This window comes from Pygoscelis adeliae, unplaced genomic scaffold (assembly GCF_000699105.1).
Source record: "Pygoscelis adeliae isolate BGI_AS28 unplaced genomic scaffold, ASM69910v1 Scaffold14, whole genome shotgun sequence".
Classification (NCBI taxonomy): Eukaryota; Metazoa; Chordata; class Aves; order Sphenisciformes; family Spheniscidae; genus Pygoscelis; species Pygoscelis adeliae.
Genome location: NW_008825109.1, coordinates 1,124,942 through 1,142,858, shown reverse-complemented (window position 1 = coordinate 1,142,858; position 17,917 = coordinate 1,124,942). Strand labels below are relative to the sequence as shown.

The following is a 17,917-nucleotide window of genomic DNA, read 5'->3' as shown; positions in this document are numbered from 1 at the left end:
TTTTTCCAGAAAGTGAATATAATGGATGGTTTTCTTTATACACATCTTTCAGGCTAGTTATTCTGTAAGACTTTTCAGTCCCCTCCTCTCTTATTTAGCTGAGTAGGACTTTGATTAAAAATCCACTGGAGACTACAGTTTGAACATTTTTCAAGCATGAATAGCACAGCAGGTTGCACCCATAAAACCAGCTATGTGCTTACATCTTGGCAGGTTAGACAAGGCACAGCTTTTACTTCTCAGCACACCTCGTGGGGCCAAGACGAAGGATTTGTCAATGCAGGCTGAAGCTGTGGCTACATTGGATTACAACGCTGTGCAAGAGTATTGAGGTACCTTTGAACAAGCTCTCATGGACACCGGGAAAAAACTACAGTAACATGGATCTCAGAGTGAGCTCACTTATCATAGAAAAGAGCAGTAATTATGATAAAAATAGTGTTAGATGGCTAATGGCATCTGATCCGAAGCTGTGCTATTTCACATTGCACTCCCGAGTGCAAGAGAGGGCTGTGACTATGAAGAAGGCGAAGAAATTCTTCTGGGACTGGTTACACAGAGGAATTCGTGGTGTGGAAAAGTACCAGTATTTTGCTTTTTTCTTAGGATTTAACCTCTCCATCAGAGACTAAATGGGGATGCTGGGTACCCTGTCAGCTCCTTGCCACCAGCATGCCCCAGTGTGCTTCCTCAGAGTTTGGAGGTGGTGGACAGCAGGGTTAGCTGGACCATAAGCTCCATAGCACCACTCAAGCCAAGTAGGGCATCGGGCAGACTCAAACCTAAGAGGACAATCTTGCCATCTCCTAAGCTGTGGGGCGTGGCCTGAGCTTCTCATGGATAACAAGGCTGTCCCAGCTTGCCACAAGGACAGGGAAAATCTGTGGCCATCCACCCGTGGGCCACACTTGACAGCTTCCCAACTCCGCACTGGGAACACGGTTTCTATCACCACTGCTGCCACGGAGCACAGGGGATAATGGAACAAAACAAAAAACTTTTCATTCTCCAGAGACTGAGAAGTTCTTTAAGAAACGCTTGGACCTGGGACTATCTAACATCTCGATGAGGTACCTACATTAAGAGCATCCCCTAATCTCCACCTACAACCAGAGCAAAGCAGATAACAATCCTGCTTGCCGAAACTGCTTTCTCTCACGACCTCTGGTGGTGCCTGTTTCTAACCACGGATACAGAGGATGTCTACTGAAGGTGACCACACTTTTAGTTTAAGATAAGTGCAAGTTATCTGGCTGCCAGGGTTCCGACTGCCTGATTTGCTCACAAGTGTTGAGCGTGCACATACAACAGGCCTGCACACAAATGCTGCTGCTGCACAGCTTTATTGTAATCTTTGTCCTTAAACACTTAAAACTGAATTTCCCAGGTGTAGGCATGATAGGCTGCCCCAGCAGAACGTGCTGATCAAGATACAGAAATGGAGGCGGCTGCTGGAAAGATCTTCTTCCCACAGAATAGCTGAGGAAGGAAGGAGAATCGCTAATCCCATTAGTGCATGTGAAAAACAGGTGTATTCTGTTAAAGTAAGTATGGAGGACAAGATGTCCTCAGTGGTTTCCTGTCCTAATTTGTACAATTTACTCAAATGTATTTTTACCACCTTTTATGCACAGTGACATGCTTGTGTATTAGTACCAGAACCGAGAGCTAAATTCATACTTCTTGCACTGCACTGTTGACAGTATGGGGGCAAGAGATGACCTGGTCTGAGTTTCATAATCCAGTTTGAATATGTAATTCCACCAGTAAGTGAAATAAATGCATGAGATCTGGAAGTTACTATGAAGAAATAAATAGGGTCCCAAATATAAAATATTGCATTCACAAACTTACTTTTCAGAATAAAACCATGCTTTAAATAGCAGGTTTTTCTCTTTCACTTCCCCCCTCCTCCAGCTTAAATTTAGATTGTTATCAAGGAGGCAAGCCTGACAATGTGTTAATATAAATCAGTAGAGAAAAAAGACAGGTAATATTGTTTAAATTTAACATAAATTAATAAAATTTAATTAAACCATTTTATCAAAGAATATTGAATTTTGAAGGCTGGTATTTATGGCTATTCAGACTGGGTATAATTTCAGTTCACCCCAAGGCAGATGCGTTTCTTTAAGATAAAACTTTCTAAAGAGACTTCTTTTGGGGGAGCAAATAAAACTGGTGATCTCCAAAGTACCGTCCACAGAGCACTTCTGAGTGTGGCTAACAGAAAGTTAGACAAATATTTGAAACATTTGAAAGCTATAAAAAAAAAAATCTGACAGTGGGTTACACATCTTTCAGTAGGGTGCTGGACAAGACTACTTTCAGAGACCTCTTCCATTCTAAATTATTCTGTGATTCCATGATTTTTAGTAAGCTTTAATACCATGAAATTTCTCAATATGGTTGAAACAATTCTTAATAAGCAGCTTGTCTCCAAAATACTCACTTTTACAAGTTCCATAACAAGGTACAACTCAGTTGGCATGTCCATCTCCTCAATCAGAAGTACAATATTGGGATGCTTGACTCGTCTTAAAATAGATACCTCGTTCTGGATCATGTGTTCCTGCCACACAAAAGAAACCTTTAATGACTGTGGGTTGGTGGGAAAAACTTTCACCTCCATTGTACAGTGGAAAATGTAGAGAGAATTGGGACCTGCATGGATTCTTCAGGGTTTTTTAAAAAGGTAACAGATGTTACCTCCAGCAATATGGAAGGAACACATCTAGAAACAACATCAGTGTGACAACTGAAAGAAGAACAGAATAGAACATAGAAAAAGAAATGGAGGAAAAGACACATTTCTGAGGCAGAGAAAAGTTAAATGTGGAAGCTTCTGAATTTTTTTCTCCAATGCAGAATCTTTCCATTTAAAAATATGATAGCTTCTTCTCAGAGAACATTTGTTATAGATTTCAAAAGGTAACAGAAATTCACTTACTATAAAACTGACATCAATTTGATTAACCTTGCATACTGTTTAGACATAGTGACCGGTGTTGTTGTAATTATTAGTATTATATTTTTGTTTTCTATAACATCTGGGATTATGAAAGCTAGAGGACATAATTGCAGGGATAAAGAGCAAGGGGAGTGAGTGTACCCACCCACAACCAACCAACTGGAGAATCAACACACGCATCTAGAAAGGCACATTGCAGCCTTTTATACTGATACTCCAAGGGTCTCCAGAGGGCAGGCAAAGGCTTCAAAAAAAAGATTCTTACACTTGCCAGGAAGAAGACAAATACCAACAGCTTCCCAGAGTGATCTCTCACAAAATATTTCTTGGAAAAAAAAATCTTTTGGTCTCATTTGATTTTTTTGTACTTACTTTTCCTCTACATTTACTTTTTTTGATTATTTTCAGAGCATATTCTCTACCAGTTGATCTGAGGAAAGAGAAAAGAAAAAACTGTATGTTCAATCACATTGACTATTTTTCTCAGTTGAGTTTATATTTGTCATTTGAGCACAGTAGGTCTGGGCAAGAATTCTATTCAAGTATTTGTTTTGTTGAGAAATGAGGCTTGGATCTGTCTGGAATTGTGAACTTGAGCCACATTTATTGAATATGTGTGCCCAAGAAAAAAGCATTAAGCATTTTTTTTTTTAAATGAAGACATTTCAATGTTTTTGAAACAAAATCACTTGATTTTTTCATTTTGTAGTGGTATTCGTTATTTCTTCCGCAGTTTTATGTAAAAATATTATATAGTATTTACAGATCCAAATCTTCTCAAAAACAAAAAGTTTCGTTTTCTATTAAACAAAAAAAATACAAGCCATGGAAAATACATTTATTTTTTTACTTAAAATGAAGAGTCATTTGTTTTACCTTAGCACTCGCAACTACTAAAATAAAAAAGTCAGTCTTAGGAACAATATTTTTTGTATTCAGTAAGTATATGATACCTAGCAGAGTTAAATATGATGTTTATGGGACAGAATATGAAAGGTTCTGGAGACAGTAAGAAATTATAGAGAATTAGTTCAGGATAAGAACACATTTCCTTTTAGGTGGTTTTTTTTGGAAACCATGTAATATTTTTCACTACCACATACATAGATATTTATTATATAGAATGCTAACAGAAAACTAAGCTCGTAGACAAGTTCATAATATCAACAACAATATTAAATATTTTTTAACCAAGTTACAAAACCTGAAGATGGCTATAAGGACGATACCAAGAAGCTCTGTTCACAAGCTCTAGTTTCACTATAAGGTTAAATGAAGAATGGATAATATAAGAAAAAGTTCTTACTGAAACACTTTCATTTTGTAATAAAAATCTAAAGAGTTTACAAAAGTCGAATACATTGCCCTTAGGCATATGTTTGGTTAAAAAATAAAGAAAAAAATAACCTCTCAAGCATATGGGGTGGGTTTTTTTCATTCTTCATTTAGCAAAACATAGTTAAATTGATACATTAAATTGATATATAGTAAGTTAAATAGAGAAATGAATGTGCCTGAAAGTGTGTGCAGTCTGTCAAGCAGGACATGCAAAGTGAGTCATAAACTGAAAGCACTGCATTAAGAAAACGACTGGGCATTTTCATTGCCATATTTAAGCATGGGCATTATCCTCTGGCAATGATGTACCACTAGGTATTAATTTAAGGGAAAATGGGGACTTCATTAAAAAGAAAAAAAAAAAAACCAAAATATTAATTCTGTTTGAGTTCCCAGGTCAGCAGGGAGCAAAGACAGTCTGTATTAAGACATCAATTAACCAACTGTGCAAAGAAATCACACTGGATGATGACATTTCTGACTTGGGAAAGAAGTACAGCACGGCTGTTCAAGACTTAAGCAAAGAAAAATTAAAACCTTCTCATATCTATACTCCCCCACAACGGGGTTTAATGCTACAGCCCCCAGAAATGGGCCACACTCCACATGGAGTGCCCCTTCCCGGTGCTGCTGTTTGGCAGCTACAGTCCCAGCTCAGTGAGGGGACAGGCAGAGGTATGAACGCTATTCTGGGGGAATGGAAGGAGGAGGTAGGAGAAGCAATATTAGAAATTAAGATATCTGGGGTTCAAACTCAGACAAAATATGCCCTCTTTCGATAGGAGTTTCTTTCAAGCTGCTCGGTTGCCCTAGGAATGCTTCCTTTCTGTCATGAGAAAGGAAATTGATGGTTTTTGTTGGCCATGGGAGACTCCATGTACTCCAAAACACTGGGAAATCTGAGCTAGTGAGGAAATGTCAGAATTTGGAAGTATCTGAAAGTTAAAAATGAACCCATATAAAAACACCGCAGGACAAATTGCGCATATGATGGAGCAGATATGTAACGAGCAGATGACAACTCTGACTGCTCTTTGTTTTGGTAAAAAGAAAATTAAAGCTAAGATAATGCAAATCCTTTCCCCTAAAAAGCTGCAGAACCGCAGGCTGTCAGCAGCACTGCAACTTACACACCCGCCAAAAAATATGCACAGCCACGCCAGAAACTCTCAGTGAAATGGGCATATCACCTCTCGCCTATCATTCAACCCAAACAATAAAAAGGTGCCACATGAAGTAGGAAACACGTTACGGCTGGATAAAAGTCTGGACCCACAGCACTAATGCAGGGCACGGAGTTAGACCTCTAGCTCGTAACAGGGCTCCGTGCCATGCTCCCTGGCTGTTTTAACCTTGTGCAAAGTTCACGGAGATTTCCATTGCACTGGAGACAAAAATCTATCTATCTTCAGCATTTTTGCGTGCGCATTAAATGTATTTTTGTGTGTGTGTGCGTGCCCGTGCATTCACAGATGCACAGAATGGGATTTAGAAGTCCCGATGTGAAAATTTTGAAGATGGTTTTTGGTTTCTATTTAGACTGTTCGTTGTCAGAGGAAGATGCCTGTGAACGCACTTGAAGCATCAGAGTGGCTAACCAGTGCACACGGGCTGGACTCCACAGCTATGCAGTATCCATGCGATCAGTGAAGATGTGTAACATGGCCCATTCCTACTTGCTTAACACCTCATGGTGCTATTTCTTTGAAGTCTAATGCACATAGGAATTGTAAGTCAGAAGAAAGTGGAAAAGTCCTCTGTCCCAAGCATCACCCCATCAATTCTGGCTCTGCAAATGATGGACATATCAGACTTTGAAGTGAGGTGTTTTCTGCTTAGAAAGACTGTGAAGAATGTTTTTGAAGGGGTTTTACATGTACTGGCTTTAATTTACCCCCTGAGCCTTTAATTTCTCCTTCCACACTTGTGATGGCAAGGGTATACTGCTTAAGAAGTGGAAACTAACAGAAATAATTCTACTTTAATTTTCAAGCTCTCCCAAAGTAGTAACTCTCTGATATAAGTGGGATCTATGGAATGGTATGGTTCAGAGACCGTAAGAGTAAGCTGCAGAACCGCAGGCTGTCTGGGAATATATATGTCTGGGAATACCTGAGTAACCATGCTATTTGAGCACATATTCACTAGATACATTGTGTTATCGGATATTTCTGGGACCAGGAGGAGAGACAAAAGGACAGGAAACAGTTTTCATTTAAGCTCTGGAGGATACTGTAATCAGTATTATTTTTAGGTGTGGTGGGACCCATATTTAATTTTGTTCATGTCTTTTCTCTCAGCTTGAGAAAGAGTTGTAAAATGCACACTAGCACATTTGAACTGTCTCGGCACAACTGGCATTTTCAGCTGAATGACAATGTATCAAAACCTCAACCTTTTTTTATTTTTCCTTGTAATCCGTTTCTCTCAGTCACTACTCACTTTACTTTTAGGTTGCCTTTTTCTCTTTCCTTAGTTACATGTTTTCACCCATGGTTTTCATTAGTCATGCCCCCTCCATAGGGTTTTACAGTGTTTTCTTGTTTTCATATTGTTTTGCTTTGCTTCTTTTAGGTTTCCATATTCCCCATTTTAGTGTTCAGACCCTGGCGTTTGAACAGCTATCGCCCTCTGGATGACCAGCTCCACCATGAACTCACTCCGACAGAGCTCTAAAGGCCTCGCAAGAGCTTTGGCCAAGTCCCACAAGCACACCGTCAGCTGATACGGAATCCACTCTTCCCCCTTTCCCCAACAGCTGTCTTCATGGTCTCCGACTTGCCAGACTCTTTCAGTTGCAGAGTGGGACCTGTCTTTTTCCAAAGAGACTCTAGCTTAAAACCAGCCAAGCTTATTTATCACCATCTGCCATGAGATCTAATCCTGACTTACCCTTTAGGGTTAATATCGCATTCTTACAGGCTAAAGGGCAAAAGTTCTTTCTTTGAGCCCAAAGGAGAGGTTACAGTCTTCTGTAAGAGTCCCCTCTCTAGGATATGGTAGTAGGGGATATAAAACTTCACTTGTGGAATTTTGTTATCAGACCTTGACATCTCTATTGTTCTTTCTTTTGGACATCTCTAGCTCTGGCAGTTTTTTGCCTTCTCTGCACCACTACTGTCTAACATGGGCAACGTTACAATCATTTCACACACAGGTACCTTCTGTCTTTTTTACCCCATTTTCTCCTATTTTTAACAATACCACCAAAAGGCACCTGCAGTTCTGCTCAGAGCATTTCTGTCTTTGTTCCCTATTTTTTACACTCTTAACGTTGGGTAGAGCCAGTTCAAACCTGGTTCACGACCTGCATGACCAGATTTAGAAACACCGATGTTTGAGGTGACTTGTGACTTCTCTAACCTGGAGTGGATTTCTAAAATCAGTCTTTAAGGGTGACTGTTCTCACCTCTTAACAGTAAAGGGCACTGAAGAAGTTAGATTTTGATGTCTGCAGTGCAGGCTCCTAAAGTTGGATGGAGCTCATATAATGTCTTAAAGCAGGCAAGCGGGAGATAGATGCCCATTTAATTAAAGATAAACATGGAAGAGTTTACTCTTCAGTGTCAGATGGCAGAATAGGTGGATCCACAGTCAGCTCTTTGTGCTGACCACCACCACTACACCGCACACATAAAACTTCCCAACATTACATTCTTTACAGAATGCTCCTACATGTGAAATATTTCATCGGTCTAATGTAAAGGGAGAGTTGCAAGAATATACTGCAAGAAAAGATGTTATTTCAGTGCAACAAGAAAGATTTAACACAAAGAACTGTTAAAATCATGCGGAGTGCAGCAGAAAGAAATCCATATAAACCCCACAAAGAATTAAATTAATAGATTGTCCCTTGGACTCACTCTTTTCATATGAGAGGGCATTAGTCTAGTTTTTCCATCTGGCATTGAGACATTACCTTATTACACATCCTATATTATACAAATAAAGACACGATCTAGAAAAAGCATGACATTAATGATTATTTTTACAGTAATAAGCATATTATCCTCCTCACCTTTCTATACACTCCTTCACAATAGCAAAATTTCCATCTCCTATAGTCCTTCCAACTTTATATCGCTCTGCTATCGATGCTGGAACCTGGAAACCTTCCTCCAACACTTCTGAAAGAATCATTAGTACATTTTTATTGTTAGTGAAGGAAACACAGATGTTGCACATAACATGCATTTTAAGTCTATGGTTTAGGAGCCTGGAAACCATTCAGAGTCAGTACCTCACTTACTGTACAGTGAAACCATGCTGCTGACATTGTATATACTCAACAGGTTTCACACAGATACAATAATGAAAAATAAGACTTCTGGGGCTCAAACATACCACCATTCAAGTGTTACATAGTTTACCATTCCCATTGCAATATGCCCCCAGGACAAAACCAAAATTGTATTTTTTTAATTATGAAAAGGCCTCTGTGATCTGCACAAGCGCAGACCAGCCTCCAAAAAGGGTTGGAACTCCTTGACACAGCATGATTAAATATATGTACCAAAGAAGTCCAACACTCAAGCACTTATTTTATTACATCCTGTAAACTGAGACATCCATAAAACTCCTCATGTGCTAAGTGCTAGTTCTCCCCCTCCCCCAATATTAAATATTTAGTTTTTAAACAAATGTTCTCAATAATACTACCTCGCATGCAACCTGGGCACCAGATGTTTAGGTGAAATTGCATTACACAGTGTCTAAGCATAAGAAAAGTTTGTAGTTTCATGTGTTTTAGTGCTCAGTCATGTACCATTATTTTTAAATGTATTTGAAATAGCGTGTTACAAATACCTAACATGCCTCTAAAAGCTGATTGTAAACTGCAGCTGATACAAACTACCATATAAATATTGTAAAGTAAAAAAAATGCCTCTCAAAAATGCAGCTTGAATTTACACTCTTTAAGACAGTGCTTTTAACTGTATCTTTATCTGTCCTTTGTTCCAGTTTAGTATTAAAAGTGAATGTTATGATACAAGGAGGCTGGGGTTTGCCTGAATTCACAGGCAGCATGAAGAGTTACTGTCAGACGCAAGCATACACACACAGAGTATATGTGCGCGTCAACTGGCAGTATTGGAGCAGACACTATCCCTTAGCCAACTTGCTCAAAGCCTTAGTATGGGGTGAGACTAATCATTTCTGAGTAAAGACCCAGGACTGCAGCATGTTCTTTAGTACCGTGCCAGACGAGGCAAAAAATTAGTGAAATAATACAGTCAGCACTGTGACACCTGCAGAACTAATATCTAGAGTATCATGCAACAAACACACCTCTGAATAAAGATGTCCAGATCCAATCTGATCCAGAGTGAATCTAACTGGTTTGCTAAGACTGATGAGCCTCCTCACAGAGAGTCATCCAGCCCGCAACGCTCCCACCTTCTCTGGCAGGAAGAATGACTCATTTCCTACACAGCTGCTGTTATCACTACATTGACTGCTCTGAAATGTCAGCCTTCAAATGTTACCTTCTGCAGGTCCATCATTTTCATCCATAGAGCTGCAAACTTTGGTGGATGCTAATGAGGTAGAGGAGCCACTGTGTTGGGAGCTCTGGAAATGGAGAGACACAAATGAAAACAGATGATTTTTAAGGAGCACGAGTACCCGCAGCATGTTTCTGCTGGACACACGTCCCAGAGAGTCTTCAGTGTTCCCTATGTAAAGTATCAATTTACTTTGGTGGAGGGATATGCGGATGCTTGGGAAGAGTCCAATTTTTCCACTGAAATTACACCTTTGGTACCCACACGTACATGGAGATATCCCTGATCCATCATGTGCAGCAATGTGCAGCAACGCTTTTATGTACGGTCCATTAGTTTCTCCCTATTCCACACACATTTTGGCAGGGAAAACTGAGGAGCTGTATGCGCTCTGCAGGCAGGAGACTGTTTTCTCAGTGACACCGTTAACCCAGCAGGCACTAGAAGCATGAATGTCTGTTTTGACTGAAGTTGGCTTTGTTATGGGCGGAATTCCTCACTTTTGCAAACCTCCCTCTGCTGAAATCCTCTCCAGTTGTGTTCTAGAAGGGAGAAATCATTACGATAATGTATGGAGAAAATAAAATGTCAGGGTGAATAATGTTTGCTTTTTTGCAAAAGCATTTGATTGGATATAGCTCACTTGAGGCATGAGTCTCTACCTGGGTTTTAAGTGCTTGCACAGCAAGTGTTTGCCTATGCAGTTAATGGGGGGAGGACGGTATCTCTGTAGTCTCTAGAAGGAGACTCGTAGCCACCCAGCTTGGAGGCCAAAAGTATAGCAGACATCCTCTCACCAGGGAAGCCTTCCAAAGCACCTATCAATGCCTCTCAGTTACGTATGGACTCCAGGCATATACTTTAGGAAGACTGCTTCATCACGCATGTAGATGGATGAAACTACACAGACATACGAGATGGACTGGATTTCACCCAGAACTTTTATCCTGTGCTGCGTAACAATCATACAAACGTATCTTCAGGATTCTCCCATCTTCAGAGGAAACCAGAAGCTACGAATGTAACAGTGGTCCTTTAAACTTAAAGTGAGCATTTCCTCAGGTCCTTGTATTGCAACATAAGTGAGAAGTATTCAGAGGATTTCCAAAACTAAAACTTTCTCGGGTTCACATAGTTTGCATACTGAAAGGTTACAAAGTGCTGCAGTATTTAATTACCTCCTTCAATCTATATATTACACAAACTGCAGGCTGTACTGCATGTAACTAACACTATCGGTTCCTTATCTGTGTTTGCAAGGTATCTAGATGCCCACAGCCAGGGTGCCAACCCACTTCACAAATTTAATACAGCTTCTTTGGAATGATCTCTCTCCTCTGCCACCGCAGAGCACAGCCGACGACTGGAGCAAGAATAACTAATGATGCAGCAGTTGGGATTTTTGCAGAGTACGGAGCCAGGGAGAAGGCAGTCAGCAGAGTTAAAAGCTGGCCAGCGTGCCGAGTTCATTTGAACAGACTAACTTTTAACTTCTCCCGCAGTAGATTAAGGTCAGATGATTTAGACAAAGGCTGAACTTGGCCTATTTTTCACTAAATAATCCTGAGAACTTGCACATCCTGCCTACCAAGAGATTCTTTGCCCTTTTTTTCTTTTAATCAACCCCAGCTTATTCCTTTCATCCATCCAAGCATTTCTTCTGAGCTTTGACCAGAATTAAAAATCGCATTAATCAGTTTTTGGACTACTTTTGCTGCCTCTTGACAACAGAAGTGAGCACTGACTGATTCTACGCAGTTCGCTGAGATATTGCTGCCCTTGTTTCATGATTAGGACGTGTTTATGTGTGTGCTATTCCTGTGCTAAACTTTGCAGGACGTCTCAGTAAAAACTTACCTCTGGTTCATTTTTGAACAAATGAGCAGATGAGGATCAACGTAACAGGAAAATACTAGGAGTTCTCATGCCTGGAGAAGTCACTCTCAAAGCCTATTTTCATACACATGTAATGAGAGAATTGTTTCCTTTACACTCTCCTGCTTGTAAAATAAGCAGAAAAACATGTTTTCTCTACTCATTCTGCTGTGTCTGTTTGTTTTCCTAGGCCAGGCATCCAATTTCTTACTTCTTTTCCCACTCCACAGTATTCTCTTAAAGGAATTACAATTTAAATATGTTTAATATTTGTTACATATACAGTCAGGAATGAATCTTTACAACATTTAAGGGGTACAACACAAAAAGGTTAGTGCTAGATTTTCAATAGATTATCAAACAACTACTTTATTCATATTTTTTTTTGTGTTTTAAATAGCGAGATTACACTTTTCAGCAGATGTTAGATCAAGACTGCCGACTACACACCGCTGCAGCTTTCTTTAGCAGTCTGACGGTCTCTTTATGGAGTCTCGCACCCATTGTTCTCATTTGTGAGAATGGGAGACGTGAAAATCGAGACCTAACTCAGTGGCCACATCTTCTCAGAACGGGTGCCTAGAGAGACTCAAATTTCTGTTTGGGAACCTAATTTCTCAAGGACCCTCAAGATGAGGTTTAGCTGAGAACTGCGACTGCTCAGTCCTTCCAAAATTAGACTCTTTCGAGGGCCCATTTCAGCAAAGCGCTTCAGCAAGTGCTTCACTTTAAATACAAATAGTCTTAATGGCCTACACACGACTGAAATTAAATTCACTCCTAAATAGCTGTCTTAGGTATACCTCCCTAAACATGTATTTAGCCTAGGTTTAGTTAAACAAACTGAAAAAAAAGTGGCCCACAGAACATTTAAAGGAAATAAAACATCAGTATGAGATCATTTTTTTAAGTGCCCCTATTTCTTTTCATATTGACACTACATAAGGATGGGAAGGCTAAAATTATATTCATAACTGAAGAAGAACTAAAGTGATGCATTAGTAGCATATACTGTACCATAGGTCTGCAAACAAAGCATACAGCCCCTTCAGTGAGACCTGCGTGCGAAGCACCAGCGTGTGAGCAGCAGCAGAGCTCGCCAGTGACAAGGAAGCAGCAGGTAAGAACACATTTGCTGAAAATGCATACTGCGGTTTTTAAAACTTTAAACTTTAACATTTTTAAACAAATCAAAAAATATGAAGAAAACACATACTTTTCATTACCTTTGCCGAACCCCTCCTATTAAAACAATAGATTAAAAGGAAATCAGGAGCTGTACATTTGCATATATTCACCAAGTCTGCTGACGGACCCCCTTTCACAATTAAAGAGACGTTACTAGGTAAACACGACACAAATATTTTCGTCTTTATTCAGTCCTCTGGAACAACACGCAGGCATTTATTTATTTGTCTTTACTTCAGCTAGAAGGACATTCCTTTTATTTAGACTTTAATTAGCTCGTTGTTCTCACAAGCTGAAAGCCCTCTGGGTCCAGCAATCCTTGTGGGTCTCGGTGTTCCTTCCAGTTGGCTTGCCAATCGTGAGGCAGTCTGTCATGCACACTGTTGCTCTCACAGCTGTGGACCCCATCAGGGATATTGAAGATGGGGAGGGGGGAAAAACAAACTCTAAGCAAGAGTATAATCTCTTCAACACACAGACCTTAATGCAATTAGCTGTTTTAATTTTAAGAGATGCTGAGGTGCTTGAGATGTCATCACTTTTACACAGATTTAAAGGGGTCCAGTTGCACAGGTTGCCAGCACATGGCCATTTTTATGGCACACCTCCATAAAAGCGATGGCACAAAAAAATCAGGTCTTTGGCCTAAGGATTTCTGATCCTATTCAGGTTTATATAACAGATGGCCAGCACACCACACATCTCATTGATGTGAATGGAAACATTAGCGCTATAGAGTTTCATCCATGTCTCACTGGGAGATTTATTTAGCAACTGTTTTGTAAATAGTTTGTATCTCAGTGGAAATTGTGCTAAATCCATGAAAAAAAGGCAGTAAAATAAATGTTACTGTAATTTCTCTCTCCCCATACTCACCTTTGTCCTAAATTAATCTTAAACCCACTGGAATTATTCTTGTGGACTACCAGTATCAGCAGTTACGAAAAGAAACTTAAACAAGTATGACTCTGAAGTTTGTTAATGTAATTCAGATTCCTGAATCTTAAACCCCAACCACTGCATTATATTTTCCAAACCTCTCAAAACCTTTATTAGCACATATGGAGTCTACAAAGTCTCTCAACAATAGATTCCTTTGTATTTTCCTAGCATGAAGGAAGCATCTGGATGAAATGTGAGTAACAAAAATGCACACAGGTGTAACGCTAAGTTTGGATCTCCTGCAGAGTTCTGCTCTTTTAGAAATGGGCTTAATGAAGCGAAGATTAAAATTAGTAAACAAAGTGTAAATTCAGGAAGGAGGCTCAGGATAAGGGAATTATTAATATTAATCTTTAAATGATGCCTCCTAACATTTTCCCTATTCTAAAGAATTCTACGGAATTTAAAAAAAACATACAAAAAGCTATGTGTGTCAGTAATATGTGTAAGATGAAGTTCAACTCAGCAAGGATAAATAGCATTAAAACCAAAACTAAACAGTTAAGCGACCATGCTCGCCTCTTTTGGAGCCCATACTAGTGTTCAGTCTGGTTATAAATAACTTTTGCAAGGTAGCCGTCATGAATTCCTGACATAGTCAATTCCTTAGCCTAAAGATCATCACGGTTAATGGCAAAATAAAGACAACAGTCCAGTGCAGGTATTAGCTTTGAAGGACTTTGAAGGGCTCAAAAAACTCCTGTAATACGTAACAGCGTTAAGTGAGAAATAAGTGAGTCAATAAAACAAAATGGTACATCTCCAGAGAACAAAAGGTAAAGCAGAGGACAGCTGGTTTAAAACAGTAAAATAATATATTGTGACACAACTTTTAAGAAGACAAACTCATTTTTTTATTATTCAATTTAGAGAGAAGCAAAGGGTTAACTGAAACTCCTTCTCCCAACTCTATCCAGCAAAAAATGTTTTTGATTTTCTTTTGTTTAATCACTTACATTTTTTGGCCCAGCCAGCTGAGACAGGGAAAAAAGTTTTCATGTAAACAGCACAGAGCTGGCAAAAAATTACTTCATGGAGAAACACCAAATCCACAATCTTCACGCGAAAGGATGGAAGCCAATGGAATTCAATGTATAGAAAGAGAAATGATGCAATTGTTTTCTTTTCAAATTCGGACACTGCACTAAACTGACACATAAGATCCAAATTTATTTATAAACTGCTTCATCTGGAAAGGCATAATAAAAAATGTATGCAAACCTGCTGTTTATCCACGGTTCTACATCCTGCCCTGTCTTGTTAGACACTTGACTTTAGAGAGGCCCTACACAGGGAAATGATATTCTTTCGTTCATTTATGCAATTCAGGATTTACACAGCTTGGAGAAGAGAGAAGTTCAAATGACACAAGCAATAATCCGGCGTGTGTCATTCAGGAACTTGTGTTGGTTTTCTTCTTTGAGTGATAAAGGGACAAATGGGAGAGTTTGCAAGGAAATGGAGCTCACAGACTGAAGTTAAATTTTCGAGCTGAAGCACTTTATTAGGATCCTCTTATTAAGCTGCAGCATCGACTGCTTATACACTCATTTGATTTGTATAACAAGGCAATTCTGAAAGACCAACACGGTTTCCTATATGGTATTTAACAGTAAACTTAAATCTAACCTCCACTAACAGCTGCTTCCAAAGCTGAGCCATAATTCAGACTGTAGGCTCACCCAACCTTTGGCATCCTCCAGAAAAGATTGATGATCTAAAAAAAAAAAAGTATCAGATTCATGGTATTGGCAGTTGACCTGTCATTACTGTATCCGTACTGCGGTTAACATAAAAAGTTACATGTGCAGTGATGCAATGTGAAGGTTTCCTTTTTCCTTCTCTAAAGTTATACACAGGTAAAATCTTCCACTCAGCTACAGAATAAAAACTGAAAGGCCATCAAAGGAGGTTCTTACTTCTTCCACCTAATTAAGGGCACAGCACAATCACCACTTTTATTTTTAATCTATCTGAGTTGTATTTTAAAAGCTCTCCTGGTATTCTTAACTGTTACTTGGTAGAGACAGAAACCTCGATTATTTTGTTTCTACTCTTCCTCATTTCTGTAATATTGTTTCCTTTCTATGTCTGCACACCTTTTTTAGGCAGACCTATTTACTAGCAACCAAAAGGGTTTCAAATCTAGAACTTTTATCAGGCCCACAGATCCCTCTAGGGAGAGTGTCTGAACATCAGCTGAAGCATCAGACTGGCAGATGACATGTCAGAAATTGTAACGTCTCTCTTCCCCCGCCCCCGCCCAACAAAAAATAAAACTAGGCTATAGATATGTATCTTTAAGGAGTGGAAAGATATATCAAGGAAACAAGGTACTTATTTTAAAACACTGTGGGTATGTTTCAGCACTCTTAGCTTTTCACAGGCATATTTTCCTAATACTTGTCTTAAGAGGAGTGCTGCTGTAGCTGAGTTGTCAGCAGGGAGCTGGTACCTCGCTCTGGATAGTCTACTAATTTCTCACTTCATACTTCAAATCTACCCCGTCGCGTGCACACAAACTTACCCATAATTCAAGGCAGGTATATTTACTGTCTCCAAAAGACCCGTTAGAAACCAAACTCTTCCTTGAAGGATCTTTTGCATCTGCACACTAGAGGCCAGAGTTTATTATTTAAAAAGGCACTGAATGCATCTACTATTTAAAGGAACCTATGAGGATGCATGAATCCCAAACGCTTGTACTAAGTGAACTGTTAGATGGACAATGCTGATCCAAAATGAACAAGCAGTACCAACTGCAAGTATTTTTTTAAAGCCTGTTAATAATGTTTCCAAAATAAACTCACTGAACAGTGTGTATTTTTTAAATATATTTATTACATCGCTTACAATAATCTACAGTAATGTTAAATCTAGCGAAACAACAAATTGCAACCAGGATGACATGGTCAAATATGAAACACAAGTACAACACAGTATGATGAAACAATGGCACAAAAATGAAAGTGATTTTCTTCAGCTGATCGTATGAAATAAAACATTCATCAGCATTTATTTTTGCAAGTTTTACATTTTTTGTTGATAAATCAACAGCTTTCTTTTTGGTTTCCTGCATCACATTAATACAAAAATGGTATATTTTAAAAAGCAAATATCCAAGCACTTTTCTTTAAAAAAAATAATTGTATGCATAACTTTGTAAAATCTTAAACTTATGTTGTAAATGTGCCAATATTTACAATATCATAGTGCAACTAACAAAATGAAGAGGCCTTAGCACAAACATCGTTAGCTCCTCTTTCACTAGAGTCCAAATTCCAAAACACTGTATTGCAGGGCAAACCACAAACTAATTACCTCATATAACATCAGACAACAAGTACACGCTGAATACAGTACAGCTTTTTTCTTACTTCACTGCTGAGGGTTAATTAAAAAAAATTTGAATATAATCAACATGCAGACATTAAAATGCATATGAATATGTATGTGTGCACTGCGTGTGTTTTTAACCCTTCGCTAACGTGTGCGTACACAACACATGTATCTACATACCCATTGCCTTCCGCGGGGAGTTAGGGCGCTCAGCCAGTCTCGGATCAGGTGCAAGGTGAAAGAGGCAAACCGAGCCGGCCGAAAGGTGTTACAACAGCAAACACAGCTCAGAATAGCCTCCGCTCTGCTTGGCAAGCCCTGCTTTCCGAACGGAGGGGCTTCCTGGGGGGTAGCACACCCATTTCCAAAGAGCGTGACAACCGCTTCCTTACTTTGCTCTGCATGTAAAGCTACTGCTGGCTGCGTGACATAAGGTTATTTTTCTATTTGATCACTCATAGTTACAAGTTCTCATCCTGTCACGAACAGATAAACTGAAAGTGAAGATTAAATAAAGAACCATCTTGTATTCAGTTGTATGCCATTAATCGGATACAAGAAAAAGCACAGACAACATTAATCTAAGTATTCATCAAGTGGCGAGGTGATTTAGCACCATAAAGATTTTCTGTTTGTTCATTTCTCCACTATTTTTGACAAAACAGTAAACTTGGGTTGATCAGAGGTTCTTTTCTATATTACTGTTAATTCATTTTAACATTTAGAGTTGGAGGACATTTTTTGTAACATACTGCACTAT

General features: G+C 39.1%; 1 protein-coding gene across 2 annotated transcripts in view; it reads right to left on the bottom strand.

Annotated features, from left to right (window-relative positions):
- The window catches only part of DCLK1 (doublecortin-like kinase 1), a 249,288-nt gene that overhangs the window by 35,578 nt on the left and 195,793 nt on the right, over positions 1–17,917 (bottom strand). For both annotated transcript variants that reach the window (XM_009327719.1, XM_009327720.1), the window contains exons 6-9: positions 9,796–9,880; positions 8,328–8,436; positions 3,344–3,401; positions 2,453–2,572 (exon numbers count right to left, since the gene is read on the bottom strand). In XM_009327719.1, the coding sequence (XP_009325994.1) occupies positions 2,453–2,572; positions 3,344–3,401; positions 8,328–8,436; positions 9,796–9,880 (372 nt within the window). The remainder of the gene's footprint in view (positions 1–2,452; positions 2,573–3,343; positions 3,402–8,327; positions 8,437–9,795; positions 9,881–17,917) is intronic.